The 17,246-nt window shown below is 41.8% G+C and overlaps 1 protein-coding gene across 3 annotated transcripts; it reads left to right on the top strand.

The window, feature by feature from the left end:
- Window positions 1-4,716: 4,716 nt before the first annotated feature.
- Window positions 4,717-15,866, top strand: LOC104365701 (gap junction beta-6 protein). 3 transcript variants are annotated; one of them, XM_042793214.1, is made up of 3 exons: window positions 4,717-4,890; window positions 5,296-5,414; window positions 14,047-15,866. In XM_042793214.1, the coding sequence occupies exon 3, from the start codon at window positions 14,069-14,071 to the stop codon at window positions 14,858-14,860; it is 792 nt and encodes a 263-aa protein (XP_042649148.1). In that variant the 5' UTR covers window positions 4,717-4,890; window positions 5,296-5,414; window positions 14,047-14,068; the 3' UTR covers window positions 14,861-15,866. The 3 variants fall into 3 exon arrangements, with proteins under 3 accessions (XP_042649148.1, XP_042649147.1, XP_009970835.1); XM_042793213.1 differs by having other exon boundaries at window positions 4,718-4,890; window positions 5,296-5,370; XM_009972533.2 differs by lacking the exons at window positions 4,717-4,890; window positions 5,296-5,414 and adding an exon at window positions 13,442-13,521.
- The last annotated feature ends 1,380 nt before the right edge of the window (window positions 15,867-17,246 follow it).

The raw sequence follows: 17,246 nt of genomic DNA, 5'->3' as shown, positions 1-17,246 counted from the left end.
GGACAGAGGTAGACAGCACAGGCTAGAAGCCATAAACCATGCTGGCAGTTAGCAGCAGGAGCTTGCTGATTCAGCAAGTCAGGTGGTAATTAATTAATTAAATCAAGTCAGGCAGCAATCAGTCAGTTAAATCAGGTAACGATGACTCAATTAAGTTGAACTGGAGAACAATGAATTTATTAATCAGCTGGAAGCCTCCATGGGTCTATCTGGAGCTTGGGCTAGGTGCCACTGGGGCAGGGGACTCTCACTACAGCTGATGACCAACAACAGCAACTGTGCATCTCTGCTGACAGCCTCTCGTCCCCCTTTGCCCAGAGCAAGAAAGGACACAGCAGACTACAGCTGGTCTGATGAAATATTTGTAAAAAACCAAAGGGGTGGGGAGATGGAAACTGTCAGCTTCCAAATTGGCAATAGTGCTGCAGAAATTACTAGGCTCCCTGAGGATGGAGAAAGCTCTGCCTTTCAAATCAAGGCGATGCTGGGTATTCAGAACTGTCAGCTTAAGAAGGGGACTGAGAGGCTTTGATGGGTGCCTGATATAGTCTACCTAGCACGCATTGGAACACTTTCCAATGATGTCCTGGAAGAGCATGGCTATGTACTAAAAGAGCTGCTTATGTCCATTTTGAAGTAAAAAGTGTAAATTATATGGATTGGCATGAGTCAGGCTGGCCATGTACTGGCAGTGCTAGGAACTATTTTCACCCTGCTTTTGTTGGTCCCCCCTGTCATTTGGGGTTGGGGTGGGTTATTTTGTTCACTCCTGTTCCTTCTTTTGTCTCCACAAGCAGGGAACATCACGGAGATCACTGAGTTACCTTAGCAGGAAAGCACCTGGTACATTTCTCTTGAGATATTTCATGAATGTCAATTAACCGAAAATAAAAAAGGGAAGGTCTCACTGATGAGGACAACCTGAGGTCAAAAAGATAAGGGAGACAGCCATCTGCCCCATTATTCAAGGAAAGTACAATTCTAATTGCTCTGTAAGAGCACCTGTAAGGCCCTTGTAGGTGGGAAAAAGTATGGCTTGTCATAGCAGTACAAATGCTTGAGGAGCTGTAATGGTTAATAAACAGCAATATTACATGGGCAACCTTTATGATACTACACATTGTCATTAAAGTAATTATATTGAAAAGGAAGTGACTCTTTGGGTGTCATTTCTGGCTAGATGAGGTTTTGGGATTTGCCAAGAGTGTGTAAATCTGGGCCAGCACAATCCCTGTAGGAATGTTGGCCAATAAATTAAACTGAAAATAAAAGCTGAAGAAGAGCAGCTTCCTGAGCAGCACACATCATGGATGGCTCTTGATCCAAGATTTAGCATATACTATCAGTACCACCTGTATGCATGTTGTCCTGTAATGAATGTGCCACAGCAGAGTGTGCACTTTGAGACACACCTGCACAACAGTTTCACACTTGAGGGACTGGACTTACTTTTGGTTTTCCCCCTCTGAACTGCTCAATAGTCAGAAGGAAAAAGAGTCTAATTAAGAGATATGAATGTTTGGATAGGAACCAGAAATGTTCAGGAAAACTTCCCACTTCCAGTCTTCACCACAATGTTTAAGCCATAATCCTCCACAAGAAAATGGAAAAGAAGCTTCCTCATGTTTTTTTTTTTTCTCCCTTTTTATCCTTTCTGAAAAATAAGAAGATTGAGAAGTTGGACTTGTTTTGTACAAATCTTCAGTCTAATGAAATACATGAAAATGAGGTTAACATTTCAGTCAAAAGTTCTAGTCATCTCAGACTCTGGTTTGATTAGAGCTGTCAGGAGGAAAGCTTGACCCAAAACAGTATTTTGAAAAGGGTGCTCATGATTTAAATGCTCTTACAGGACAGTCAACCTTGCCTGTGATTATGACCTTATAGATGATGATAGGCACTACCAGAGAGACTGGCCTTATCCTAAAGTTAGGCTTTGTACCTAAAGCTGCTCTTGGTCCTCAATATTATGTTGTGACAAATTCCTCTGTTTTCCAAAAAATTTATTTATAAATAAGTTTCTTTCATATCTGAATTGTCACATGAGGCATCTAATGACACAAAATTTCTGAACCCTGTAACTTTAATTGTACTCTTTGTTTATATGTCAATAGTAGATGGTTTCTATGTTTAACCATCCCTTTCTTCTCCCTTTTTACTTAAAAATGTTGCCAACAAACAAAATATACTCATGCATATTACAGAGCACAGCTGCAGCTATTACCGGAGGTTGGGTTGTCATCATTTAAAAGTAATCAATTTACATATATTTATTTCACAGGTTTATCAAACAGTACTTCTTATATGCTTGCTAAATAAGAGGCAAACTATACCTCATATGTAAAGGAACAAGTACAATTTAGCTCTGATTACTAAGTAGTCAATTACTAAATATATCTAAGTTTTTCCCCATAATTAAAGAAAAAACCCTGGGATTAAAACTAGAAAACCCTTTTTCCGCTCCTTAAATTTCCAGCACTGACCCATCTCTCATTCTTTCTACCTAGTGTCCCTTGCATCTTCACTTATAATCAAAGAGCATGCTGTTGTTACCAGGTCAGAGAAGTAGCATTCAACAGATGAAAGATGAAAAAATTACCCAGCAGAGGAGAACCTGATCCCTTGCTTCCCACCACCCATTCATCTGGTGGTTCCCACTGTGGTTCCATGTAAAGAAAGACTAGTTAGACATTGCCTCATTTTTGAAACACAGAAAATGACTAGATTTCCACCAGAACTGGGTGTGTTTTTGCCTTGGGATAAACACAAGGTGTTAGCCTCTAACTGTAACACCCTCCTGAAGGCAGTGCCGTGAAGACCTGATGTAAGGAGAGGTCCACACTGTACCCCTGCCTGCAGCTCAGCCCTTTAGGTAATTTCACAGTGAGACCCATAGGGTCTTGTCTCCACTAGCTTTTCATAATACTTTTTTTACTGAAAAAACTCCCTCTTTTTGGCAGCAAACACAGCCTTGAAATACAGCACAAACTCAAAATCCTCCACTGCAGCTAAATAGACCCAATGCTTAAAGTATTTTGACCTTGAAATAACAGAGATGGGATATGATTTACTTTTTCAATGTCACTGAAACAAGCTAGAAGGTGACTGGGGAGGGAACAACACATGAGTTCCAGATGCCTCTTCTAAAGTTTTTCTTACATTAGGAGATGGGCTTCCCCTTTTGCAAAGTGCAGACGCGTGGCCGGGTGCAGAGCTACCTCTCTTCCTCTTACACTGTACACATGAACCTTGAACGTCATCTGAACACACAACTCCCACAGAAGCCAGCGGATGCAGGAAGACTCAGGCCTCAGGTATTTACTGCTTGTCTAGCTCAGCGTAGCATCATATACCTTGGGCCTGGTCCTACAGTTGCTGCAGTGAACAGACTCCAGCCACAGGAAGCGCTGAGTCCCCCATGGCTGGGGCATAACTGCTGAATGGTCTGAGATAAGAACTGACCCTGCTTTGACCAGGAGGCTGGACTAGAGGCCTCCCGAGATCCCTTCCAACATGAATTTTCCTATTGTCCTAACATGCAGGTTCCACGGATCTAGGTGTAAGGATAGGAAGGGGTGGTGAAGGAAAGATGAGTGCCACAGAGACAGAGGCTAATGTTTAAACCACAGCTGATGGCAATTTCTTACCTGTCAAGTATAAGATTGAGTTGCTTGTGCTAGAAATTTCTACCTCTTCTTTCTAAGCATGAGATCAATTAAGCCATTTACTTTTGCAAAAGATTTTCCCTTAGATTATTTTTGTCTAGGAAGTAGAGTTGAAGGTCAGAAGAATTTAGCTATAAATCATTAATTGTTCAAGCCCTAATACCGGTCCTCTAAACAAGCACAAACACATGCATTTTTCTCACAAAGCCTGAGCAACTGTACTGTTGCTGCAGTTGTGCTGTATGTTTTCTTTGGAAATTTAGTTAAGAGTGTTAGAAACTATTTAGTCTGATGTGCACGTGTGCAAGACAGAGTATGCAGTTTTGGGCAGGGATTTTTCAACCCAGAGTAAATTGTTTCCTCAGCAACTGTTATCCTTGGAAACAGAAAACTTTCCAAAATAGGTCTTTGCACTGACAAATATCTGCAGCTCTGTGAAAGCCTGCTAGTTTGCAGGGCACTGCTGTAGCATTTCAATCACACTTGAAAATAAACCTCAAAAAGCCATCAACTATTGGCTCTTCCTTCTGTGTTTGGCCACTAATTCCTTAATGATTTCCAGGAGAAAAGGCCTGGTGGTTTTTTTTTTTTGTTTTTGTTTTTTTTTTTTCTGTCCCAAGGCCCTTCTGAATACCTGGATTTGACAAGATGGAAATATGACCCTGTTATCTTAAATAGATATGCATTTCCTCTGAAAAAAACACGCATCTGCGGTTATCTCAATTTCCCTTCCCCTCACGCTCTCCCCCTGCAACCTCAAACCAGCCGCTGGACGGTGAGAAACGGTCGGGGGGTGGGAGGCAAATCCCCCCCCAGCCGCTTCCCACCGCCCCCAGGGAGCGACAGCAGCCCTCCTGCTCGCTCTTCGAGGCTTAGTTCAGCCGTCCCACCCTTTATTTTGGCTGTTTTCCCCTCATGTTCAAAGCCCTGATCTCCATACAGCACCGAGGATGGGCGCCCAGCCCCGCCCCGGGCTCCCCACCGCCTCCGCGGGCGGCCGGAGGAGCCGGGCGCGGGCGGAGGCGGGCGAGGGGCGGGTTAAAAGGGGCGGCAGGTGAACGGGGAGGGAGGGACCTTAAAGCTCCGGGGCGGCGAGGCTGGAACCGGCCGTCTCTCAGGCACCACCGGACCCGCGCAGAGCCCCGCCGCCCGCCCGCGGTGCCTGGCGCCGGGAGCTCCCGGCGGGGCTGACCTTCCTCTGCGGCTGTGGGCATTGATGAGGCAGGTGAGGGGCGCGGCGGGGCCGGGCTGGGCTGCGCCGCCGGCGGGGGAGGCCGTTGCCGAGGGCCCGGCGGGGGTGGGTGGCGCGGCGGGCTCCGCCGGCCCTCGGCGCTCCCGCCGCCGCACTTGTTGCGCCCCAGCGAGGGACCGGAGCCCGCCGCAGCGGGGCCGGCGGCGGGGAGGGAGCGGGGCCACCGGCCGGGGCGGGCGCCGGGCGCGCTGCCCCCGTGTGCCTGACAGGATTTGCCCCTGCTCGGCCGGGCAGCTCTTAGTTTCCCGGGGTTAAACATGAGGGGGAGTGCTGGAACCCCGCGCCCGAGTTGTAATCGGGAATACTCTCGTCGCTGTTGATTATCCATTTAACTTCTAACAATCTCTCTTTTTTTTTAAATTCATGTTTTCCCAGCAGCTCTCTGTAAGCACGTTATGTGAAGTATCCGACCAGCTAAAACACCAAGTAAAATAAAGGCTTCCGCAATTACAGGTAATTTGCGACACGCCTACAGATGTTAGGAGAGCTGCATGAAGGTAAACAGCTTGCATCAGTAAAACTGACAGGTCCTGTGTCTGATCACACACTGGAAACATTCCTCAGAATTACAGGGGGAATAGGAAATTAGAGGTACATTTATTTCTGAGTATCGGGGCTGGATAAGATCACACGAGGAATGAGTACTCAAGCCCTTAAATAAAATGTGAGGGCAGGGGTGCTTGCCTAGCTGATGGCAGTAGCTGGTAGCTGACCATGTTCCTGTGGTGTGCTGGGCATAGCTGTTTTTCCTGTCACCGGACTTTCCTAGATTGGATGTTACTTTTCCAATCTCTTGTGTTGAAGAATCTCATTTTCTTTCTTTCCCCAATAGAAGAATTAATTTCTTTGTCTTGTGCTCCATTATTTTTCACTATGTAGCCTAGAAATACTTTAAGGGAACAGTCAAGGGTTTGAAAGAAGGAAGTGGCCTTTTGTCTTAAGAATGCTTTTAAACCCAGGTTTTATGACTGACAAGGTTTTATTGGCTGTGGCCTGTGTGAAATGATATGAGGGTTTAGTCCCAGGGTTTGTTTGGAATTACCACGATGTACATGTGTGCACTGAGTTGAGAGCAGAATAAAATGTACTTTAATCCTTGATTAAATTAAAGAAGTTGTATGTGGTTTCTGGTATCCCTTGCTCTCCAGTGTTCAGCCTGGACACCCAGATTGCTAGATGCTTGGCTTGGAGAGCCCCAGACGAAAGGCAGCAAGCAGAATGATGTGCATGTGATTGTGTTAGGTTTAGCTCAGAGGACAAGGCAGTGGTGGGCCAAGTCTCAGCCTGGAAGGAGGAGGCACCTCCGTGTGTTAACTAGGCATTGCAGTGTAATTTTTCCAGGTAGGATTTCCAACACATTTGCATCTCTACTTCATGTGTCAGGGTTTCTGGGAGACTTCAGTCCCCAGAACTGTCAGTTTCATAATTGGTAGGACTCCATATCAGAGCTTTAAAATAGAACAATAAAAAGCCATTCATATTTCTCTGGAAGAATTAATTCTGTCCTGACAGGGCTAGCAAGTTCTCTTGACTTTCTGAAGCTTGGACCTCTGGCTGTGGTGCTGTTTTGCATCCCTTGAAGCCTAATCCAAGTAGATTACTTGGGCAACCTCATTTAATTTGTGCATAAAGTAATTGTACAATGAAAAAGGTATAGCAGACTATCTCAGTAGCTGGAAAAATAGCAGCACTTTGAAAGATAAGTACAAGTTCTTAGTAACAGTCATTGCATAAACTCAGTTGGTACCTGTGAGTAAAGAGGGTGCTTTACAGGTTGATTCTTTCTGTTACTTATGTGAACAGTTCCAAGGAAATCAGTGATCCCAGAAACTGCACCAAACAGGAACATGGGTGGAATCTTTGTTTTGTCTTTTGCTGGTTTCCCTTGTTCTGTTGCTCACTAATTCTTATTTTGTGATGACTGAGTTATCTGAAAAGAGGAGAGCTGACTCTTGCCTGGCTGAACACCAGTTTGTGTAAGGAAAAATGTGAAGTGATGATGTCTGAGGAGAGATAATGTGCTATCAAAACAGAAGGAATGTGGAAAAAGAAAACATATCTCCTATTAGTTGATAAAGTTGAAAACTAATTCTATTACTTATCTCATACAAATGTTTCTTCCTATAATAGATTTTTTTTAAAAGGAAATGCTTTCTTTTGTCTTTACTTTTGATGAAAGAAATTATAATGAAATACACACTCAAGGGGAAGCTGCACTGCAGTATAAAAACTTGATGTTTATAAATTTATTTAGAATTTCCAAAAGGGTGCAAGTTCTGTCTGTGTGTGAAAGAGACAATGACTTGCCAATTTTGTGGGAAGTATTACTTTGAAGTTGGAGTGGACAGATTTGCAGAAGGGATGTAGACATTTGCCTAAGTCTGGGGGGAAGGAAATAAGAATTAAATAACAGGTTAAAAAAAAAGTCATAACTAAAAAGCTGCTATTTTTATGACTGGCAGCAGGGCACAGCGTATATAAAACTTTATTTAAAAATATGGTAAATGGGACACTTGCATCAGTGAAGACATATTCCTCAGGAATTTGTCTTTCTTTCAAAGTGAGAAATTTTAAAACATATTTTGAATTAAAAGTTTATGGAGAGGAAAACTGCTGACAGAGGCCATGTTCTGATAGGACTTGTGCTGTCTTGTTATGCCTTCAAGTGTGACTGGCACATCTGACTTCCTGTTTTCCACAGTCGGAGTGAATTTTGTGCAGAGATGTTCTGGAGGATGGTAATCCTCCATTTACAGTTGTAGGTTAGTAAAATAGCTATGGGTATTTCCAAACATGCTTGGAAAAATACTTAAAACTCGTGTAAGTGAATATGGGACAGTTACAAGGGGGGGGGCATTGTGGATAGAACTGAACTCTTAATGCTGTTGATACTTAGCTAGCATACTTTTTTAACATTTAACTGCAATATCTTTTGTATATATTGGGTCCTAATCTGCTGTGTTAATTTCATTGGAGCAAAGAATGCCTCCTGTTTTCATAAACTTGAGTAGACGAAAAATACAATGTTTGCAGTGTTCAGACCTGCAACTGTCAGAGGTTTCCTGTTCTTGTGTCAAATCAGATATACTGTGATTCCTCTGTCATCGCTCTTCTGTTCTCCGGTTTCCACTCTGATCTGGAGATAGGTGTTCAGAACAAAGTTTAAGAGCTACTAGAGAGAATTGAACAGGCTTTTGTGATTGTTAGACTGCTCTTTTGATCTTTCTTCAATTTTTTAGAAAAGTGGAGATGTTGATATTTCATAGTGTTCCAGCTGCATGCGCCTTGAAGTTTTTAATATATAGCTGTAAAATTAAAATAGCTGGAAGCTGCCTATAATACTGAAATTAAAGGATTTTGGTTGCCAAAGTCTGAGTTCAAAGTTGCATCTTCTTACAGTTTGAACTCTAGATATCCCTGCATTGCTGTAACTTTAATACATTGGTTTTTAGATAGCAGGAACATCCTGGATGATTGAATTCAAGCTCTGTACTTCTAGCTTTGAACTAGTACTTACCTGTCTTGACCCACTGATAACAAAGAATGAGTCTGTGAAGCCTGTAATTGTAGAGGAGCATTTCAGAACAGCACTGTGAGATCATGAGATTTTGTTATCCCCAGTTTAATGTCTGGGAAACTGAGGCATGGAGCAGGCTGACAATCAGGTAGGAAGTCTGAGAGAGTTAGCAAGTAATTGCTATAGGCTATAGGGCAGCCCTTCTTGGTGAAATGAAAGGATGCTGCCTTTTGAAGATGTTAATCTGTATCTATTAGAAGCTTCCTTAGTTCAGTCCTGGCAATGCTGCTGTTCTTGTGGTACAGTACCAGAACTAACTTAGCAATATAAATAACAAAATCTATACATTAGCAATTAAGTGCTTGCTGTTTTACTTAGCAATAAACTAGACCCCAGGTTGACAGGGTGAAGGTATGTCAATACAAACCAGCTGAAATCAGATTAGCGCGTTCTTCAAATGTGGGTATGAAACAGCATATACAGCTCTGAGACACCTTGATGCTGGTATCAGCCCCTGTATGAGCTAGTGCTCTCAGTGCTAACTGCTTAGATCAAGACCTGGAGTGGAAGTTGTATTATCAGGGCCTGTGACTGCACACTGGACCTCAACATACTTCTTGTGTGAAGTTGAGTCAAAAAATAATTTTGGTAGTGATCTCGGGGTCTGATGCAGTTTAGATGTTCTAAAGCAGTTATATGGCAAAAATTCTGCATTAGAACTGCTGCTCTTGGGTGTCTGAGTTATCTTTGTCCCTAGCTTGGGGGGTGGGGAGGGACATTCAGGACCAGTGCTTTTTTTGGTTAAAGGTTATCTTGGTTAACACATTCCCACATAGGATAAACTGACTTTTGTCCTGGCAGACTGCTGAGCTTGTATCAGTATTTGGAGGCACTACTGAAAGTGGTGGAGTGTCACACCAAGCTGGTAACTTTTAGTATACCCTACACTAAAATTCTGATAGGAGTGGAGACATCGTGAGCACCCTCTACGTTTCTGAGTAATTCTAGTAGAATAAGTAAATTGGTATCCAGTTTGTAGCTGTAGGGAGAAGGGTATAATGTTTGAATTTATACATAAGTCAGCATACTGTGGAACTCTTCTTGAATGGGACTCCTAGGTGTTCCTATAGCATAAGCAAACATTGTAATATTTGCTAATGACTACTTTTTTGCTTGATAATATCTTATAACATCAAGCACCGTGCTGTGTATGTGAAAGGAATGTATCTTCTGTTGTTTTTACCTTCACTGTATTCTAGTTGCAGTTTGCTGAAGCTGTGGATTTAACCATTGACTAATGATCTCCCAGTATAACAGTCTTTGTAACAGCGTGAAAAAAGTCTGTTAATGAGCTGTACTCATAAACACAGGAGCTCAATGATAATTGTCCTCACTGTTGTGAATTGCAGGGATTTTCACTGTGTGTATGTACCACACTGTGACTGCGTTTTTTAATGTAGGCTTACAGGAGCTAGCCTTAAAGTAGAATGCAGTCTAGCTATTGCAGCACAGAGCTGAAAACACTGCCCAGAAGCTGGAGAACTACAGAAATAGTTAAGCTGTAGTTCTTCTCTTGCTGCTGTCTAGCCTATCAGTGGAGGGGAAGGAGAAAAAAAAAAAAAAAAGAGAGAGAGAAAAACCCAAAACAAAACACCTGCTTATGTGCCTCTCTGATCATACAGAACAGTTCCTCATAACTAACTTTTCAGTGGCGAATGGTGATCTTTTATGATTGTTTAACTCCTACTGTAACAGCCATATACTATCATGATCCTCTGATTGTTGAAATGGAACAGAAGGTTGAGATGGTAGCAGAACAGAGATCTATGCTGAGGCTTGGAAAGGCTTATTTTCATGCCTAGTTGCAATTTTATACACTCCCATGTTAGAATGGGTTCTAAGTGCTCTGTTACGCAACCTCACTGACTAAGGCTATCTTCTGTTCTTCCCAGCTTTTTCCTTTATAACCAGTCCCTATCCTCATTCATACTTTACTTTTTTTTTTTCCCCAAAAAATTCACCAAAGCTTTCAAGTCTTTAACTTATTCTTGTACTGTGCTGTAATTGTGAGACCAGCAAAGCAGGTAAGTCCTTAACTGTCTATATACTGTTATTTCTGTAGATATTTATCTGGATATGCTCACATAGAAATAGTATCTGGACTGACTCTATGAAAATAAGAGTTATTACCCATCAAAGAGAAGTAGCTTTCCTGCTTTCTTCTTTGGTCAGCAAGATGGTTAATATTTTACTTGCTAGTAAAAACGTCTTAGAAGCAAGTATCTGGAAGAAAGATTTAACCTATGATTGTGAGTCCACATATTAGCTTTTGAGTAAGTTAGGAGTAAATGAGCCATCACATCAGTATTGCCCAAACTTGATGTTCAGCTGTAGTAATCTTCACTGATGGCTTAATAGTGTGAAGGGCCATACTCGTAATTTAAATTTTGCTTGGGTCACTGTGTCCCTTTATTGGAGAGAAGTGGGCACTTCAGCAGTCTCCAAATTGCCTTCATTCAATCCTCTAAATTGCATTGATGAGAGCTGTTTAAAGCCAGATACTAGGAAACACTGGGTCCAAAATGTTTTGGTGGAGTTCAAGCTGCCTGAATATGGCCCTATATAATCTTAACTGTGCCACCCTTGAGGGAGAAGACTCTGAGACTTTCCTGGTATCAGATCAGTGCATGTATCACTCTGGAGCGTCCCAGAAGTCATATGACTTTCCGCCAGCATAAAATCAAGCCTGAGGCAACAGCAAGAAAGTGCAAAGGTTAGTGACTAGCTCAGTGAGCAACAGCAAGTATATAGGATGGTGGTGGGAGGATCTGAAGAGATAGTTGGAGGATTTGGAAAGCTAGGTGAGAATGGTGAAGGGGGGAGAGTTTGGGCAGATAGGAAAGACAAAGGCTTTTCTGGGAAGGAGAGGAAATGTGTCTAGAGGATTTGGGATGAAAGGCTGCCTCTCCAAAGTGTGGTGGCTTTTTCTGCATTGATCCAGGTACAAACATGTTTTTTCTAGAATTAAAGCACCATGTTTAGTCTTAGCAAGCACAATATAAGCTCAAAGGAGATGGAGCAAATCAGATGAAGAGTATAGTTTCATGATGCATTGTCTGCAGCAATAAAGCTTTGCCAACCCCTATCACCCACTCGCTGCTTGTTCTTATCCATGCTTTGCAATTTTCAGTCTGTGCTTTAAATGAAGTTGTGCTTTTTGTATGCTTTGTGGGTCTGTGCTGTAAAGCAGAATTAAAGGATGGGTGAATGATGTGTGTAATGCCACAGTTTGCATGGTGCCAGTCTTCTACAGGATTTACGTTCAGGTGTGCATAAGTATTTCTAGTCATAATACTTAGTTGTAGTGTCAATTCTGTAAGTACTGTAATTGCAATGTGTGTGTAATAATAATAGAGAAAGCTAGTAAAGTTGTAACTGTGCCTCTATTTAACATACAATGATCTTGAAAGCAAACACTGAAAGAAAGGCAGGTCTGATGAAAAATCATATGGCAAAAAAGGGGTGGAAGTAAATATTTGAAAATCTGGCTAATATGTTTTGTAAGTATCTTGGGTATAAAGGTCTTTCCAGTGCCCTCATAGGGCTGTTAACTATCAGATACTTTCTTTACATCTGTATGCTAATGAAAAAGAATTCTCCCTCTTGGAAAAAATATCCTAGCAGGATAAGAAGGTAACTTGCTTGCAGGACTGTTTTCAGACAGATAACAGAGGTAGTAGCCCGCATAGATTCTGCATCCTGCAGGAGGCTCAGGAAGGGTTCTCTTCAATCTGCAGATGATCTTGGGTCCCCCTGTTGTTTTTTTTCCTCCTAAAGTATAACCCCACACAGTCAACCAGCATGATCTGAGGGAAATGTAGTTTATAGAAGCAGTGAAGGGAGATTGCACTTAGATTCCAATAACTTGAGGGGGAAAGAAGAAGAAAACAAGAAACCTTGCATTCACATGGCAATTAAATGTTCTCATTTTCCCTGAGCTGTTGTGTACTTTGCTCTCTATTATTGTATGTTACTGATTATATATTATATATAATTCTGCAGTAAAGGATAAAAGTTTTTTACATTACTCAAAATGGGAGTGTGAAGAAGGCAACTGCAAAGAAAAGTCTTAATTTTTTTCCTTACGCAATGTGACCCAGCTCAGATCTAGGAAAATCTTAAAAATTCTGTCATGTGATAGATATGATGGCCTTTGTACCAGTGACTTCTCTTCTCTAGAAATCTTGAAAATCTGATTTGTCTTATTTATTGGTGCCCTGTGTTGTAAATGCTAAAGGAAAATAGTCTGAGGTGCAAAAAAATTAACACAGTTAAATAAAAACATGAGGAATTTCAGAGCAAAGGGATCTGTGAGCACTTCTAGAGGGTGCTGGCTGGTAGGCACGAAAGTGCTGAATTCAGAGTAGCTTGCAGACTAACTCTCTGTAAATCCATCTGAAGTGGAGGGGTAGGAGAGGTGAGCTGAAATATCTCTAAGTGCTCTCTTTGAAAAGCTGTTGTTTGTGGAAGCTGGGCAAACCCAGACAACTGTGGTGTTCCTGGGGAGTTATGTGGGAGACAAAGGTGAAATCCTTTAATTCATTACAGTCGTAGTACTGTGAGACTCACCTACTGGAAACTATATGCTTCTGTCAAAGTCTCTGAGCTACTGCTGGCTTGTGTGAACTCTTCAAATGTTGACTTTAGTACTCTCCAAGCCTCTGAAATGTCTCCCCTGTTCTAGAAGTAATGTAGCCTGTGTTATGAGCAGAAAAAAAAAAATTAAAAATTACCTGACCAGGCATTGGCAATTGAAGGAGTTTTTTATCTAGTTACCCTAGGCTCTCTTCATAGCTAGTGGAGAGAAATGCAATTTGGAGATGTATCTTTAAGCACTGGTTTTAAACATCCAACTCAAAATGAGATGGATAATGACCAAGACTTCACCTTCATTGCCTCAACCAGTTGTGGAATTTGCTTCAACCGTAACAATACAGAGCCCTACAGTCATATGTCTTAAATTTGTGAATGCAGGGTATCCAGACCTGCTCGTGGAAGGTGCAGAGCATCAGCAGCAGTTCCCCAAGGTCTGTCTTTACTGCTGGAATGTACTCATGAAAACCTTGTTTACACTCTAAAGCTAAGGATGGACCAACTTGGCTTAATTTATATAGGAATTCTAGCTAGCTAACACTTTATTTTTTAATGTAACACCTACCTTCTGACTGATGTCATCGTGTATTCTCTAATCATTTGTTACTGTTATCAAACTACTAAAAGTTGTAGCTTTTAATTTGAGGCTGTTATAGTCAATTTCCTCTGTCTGCTTCTCCTACTTAAGGTGGCTAATAGTTGTTTTCCATTGGCAAATATACCTAGAAGCTGAATGAATGTGATACGTGTGTAATCAAGTAATTAAATATTACTTGCTGATGTGTGATGAGTTTATTATTTATGACTGCTTATAGGTAAGCCTAGTGCATCAACAAAATGTTACCACAGCCAATGGATATGCTGCAATTATATGATATTGCCTTTATTTTATATCACGTGCTTGATAGTATTTTTTTCCCATCTTGATTAATCTTAGTTTCGTTTTTGTCTTGTCTTAGGTCAGACGAGTAAAACAAGACAATGGATTGGGGAGCTCTGCATACCATTTTAGGAGGTGTAAATAAACACTCCACCAGCATCGGGAAGATATGGCTCACAGTCCTGTTCATCTTCCGTATCATGATCCTGGTTGTGGCTGCAGAGAGAGTCTGGGGAGATGAACAAGATGACTTTATCTGCAACACTCTGCAACCTGGTTGCAAGAATGTTTGCTATGATCACTTTTTCCCCATCTCTCACATCAGACTCTGGGCCCTGCAGTTGATCTTTGTTTCCACCCCTGCGTTGCTGGTGGCCATGCACGTAGCTTACAGGAGGCACGAGAAGAAAAGGCAGTTCAGAAAGGGAGACCAGAAATGTGAATACAAGGACATTGAAGAAATCAGAAAACAGAGGTTTCGTATTGAGGGCTCCTTGTGGTGGACATACACAAGCAGCATCTTCTTCAGACTGGTCTTTGAAGCAGTTTTCATGTATGCGTTTTATTTCATGTATGATGGGTTCCGAATGCCTCGTTTAATGAAGTGTAATGCTTGGCCCTGCCCCAACACAGTAGACTGCTTTGTTTCTCGACCTACTGAAAAGACGGTGTTTACTATTTTCATGATTGCTGTGTCTAGCATTTGCATTCTTTTAAATGTGGCTGAATTATGTTACTTACTGACAAAATTTTTCCTCAGAAGGTCTAAAAAAGCTGGAAATGAAAAACATCACCCCAACCATGAGAATAAGGAAGAAACCAAGCAAAATGAAATGAATGAGTTAATATCCGATAGCTGTCAGAACACAGTTATAGGATTTTCAAGTAGCTAAGGTGGTGTCAGTGCTGGTGTTCACTCTTTTTGGAGTGAATGTTCTTTGTTTAAAGGCTGCAAATGAAATTTCTTACATGAAACATCTAAGTTGGGTGAGACACTGATAGTCTCAGGTGTCAATTATGCATATCTGAAAAAAGACAGGGCAGCCTAAATGTGAAAATTGTGTGGGGATTAAATAGGAAAGTGTATCTTCCTATGAGTACCCTTACACGTTGACTATGACAGGTGGAAACGCAGTAATACCTTCATGCTGACACAGCTCCTGAAAACTACATGCAACAGCAATAAGAATAAAATTCTTTCCAAGCTAGATAATCTAGTATTCCAAGATGTTTTGTAATAGTGATAGTTTTTATGTGTGAACTGACAATTAAAATATTTTTCTAAAATCTAAGATTCCATGTTACTTAAGGTGTTATAGTACACAACTGTTGTGTTTCTTAACCAGGCATGTGCAGATGAACCCTGTAATACCATATTCATAGGGAGGAGACAGCAATAGGCAACATCTTTACAGCTTTGCAAGTGCTTCTTGAGTCTGGACAGGTAGCTTGAGGCGGTTGCATACACGCTGCTGGCTGCAGGGGAGGTTGTATGAAAGCCCACCCCATGCAGTGTCAATAATTGAGGTAGCTAGGTCATGAGTGCAAAGTCATGCCTAAAATCGGCATGACAGTATAGATACAGCCTAAGTAGACTTGCTTTAAACATCTAGCAGACCTGGTAATCTTACCCATCTTTTAGTTGCATACTACCAGTTTTATGCCAACATACATAACTTTATGTAAATGTTTATTTCTCTAATGTATTAGCTGTATTTGTTTCTTTATGCTATATCACATTATGAAACTTTTTCGTTTTGATTTGTTTGCTTTTTTTTTTTTTGTGGTAGACTGATGGTGCTGTTATGACATTAGGGGCTCTTTGGTTTGAAGGACATTGAAAAGTATCACTGGAAACGGAACAAGTTTTCTGAATAAAAGGCAAACACTTTAACCTTTCTCAGTGAAGTGGTAGTCTATATGTGAATACTAGTGAGGCCTTAAGGAGGACAAGTGCTTATGAAAAACTGATTTCAAGCAGGGACTCTACAGTTGAAGTGCACATAGCCCATACATACCCCTCCTTCCCAGCCAGAGTCCTGATGTTGTAATTCTGTTGTCTGTACTCCAGTGGAGGTACACACGTAACTCTTGAGTGCGTGGGAGAATTGCTTGTGGGAGCTGGATGCTGTTGAGCGCAGGGGACCCTGATAGTCAAACAGGTGGGTGTAGTACGAGACCCTAGCTATACTGTCTTGTGTCTGTTTCTTATTTTGGATCACTTCGTCCCACAACAAAAATGTCATGGGCACACTGACCTTAGCAGAGTTGATCCTTTTTTTTTATGCTGGTGCAAATGATTAGCCTCACTGTTTTTGTTTTGTGGAGTTACTCTTTCAAGGGGCATAAAAAAGAGCAGGTATCCCTAGGAGCAGAGATTACACTGTGTGGTTTCCTTCTGCTGTTGTATCCCACTTATAGGTGCTAGCACAGCTTTGTGTGTGTCCATGCTGTAAGTGGGTTTGGGCTGGTTGGTTGGGTTATGTGTGACCAGTAGAATGCTAACATGGTGCAGGCACAAGCAACAGGAGTGAGAAAATACCTAGTCAGCTCTGTCCCTGCATCAGGGCCTGAGCTGAGCCCTGTCATTTATCTATTCTCTTCCACTGGCAAACTCCTGATCTTTCCTGCCTTCGCAGCACATTTTCTTTTTTAATTGCCATTGTGAAAAAAAATTGCTGCTAGTCTTCTGAATGTGTCTGCCAGCAAGGTCGAGGAAAAAATATACACAAAACTGTCTATTTGTGTGCTTGCATTGTTTTCTCTGCAGACTGAAAATACAAGCAGAAGTGAAAAGTGCTACAAAAGTTTGCCTTTGTAGGTGTTGTTCCTGGTGGCCTCATTGTGACTTGCTCTCCAGGCTCCACATCCCGCTGTGGCAATGGTTTAAACCTTTACTTAATGGAGCTGCTCCTTTAGGGTCAGGAAGGTGAGTGCTCAGGCTGTACCTCACCACATCACCCTCCAGTCTGCCCGGGCACAAACAGCGAGGGCTCAGGCCCTGCGTTGTGCTGAGCTCAGAGTGTGGAGACACAGCTACTTCTGTTCCAGAGCTGTTTCGCGGAAAAACTCAAGCTATGAACTTTAATCCAGGGCATGCTGCAAATCATATACCATATAGGGAACATGAATGGAGATCAGTTAATGATTATGCCTGGTCATGTCTCACCACTTTTCTTGATCAAATTGAAATAGCCCTATGCTGAATGTCAATAAACCTCCAAAACACCTTAAGGCAGGTATGTTTTCCTCAAATGGAGGAGGGGTAGTTTTTCTTGG

This window comes from Tyto alba, unplaced genomic scaffold (genome assembly GCF_018691265.1).
Source record: "Tyto alba isolate M040663 unplaced genomic scaffold, T.alba_DEE_v4.0 Super-Scaffold_2, whole genome shotgun sequence".
Lineage (NCBI taxonomy): Eukaryota > Metazoa > Chordata > Aves > Strigiformes > Tytonidae > Tyto > Tyto alba.
Note: the sequence above shows the minus strand (reverse complement) of the source record. Positions and strands in the feature narration are given on the sequence as shown.

What these genes read in the sequence shown, in the direction of transcription:
- LOC104365701 (XM_042793214.1), top strand. Translation starts at nt 14,069, where the DNA reads ATGGATTGGGGAGCTCTGCATACCATTTTAGGAGGTGTAAATAAACAC.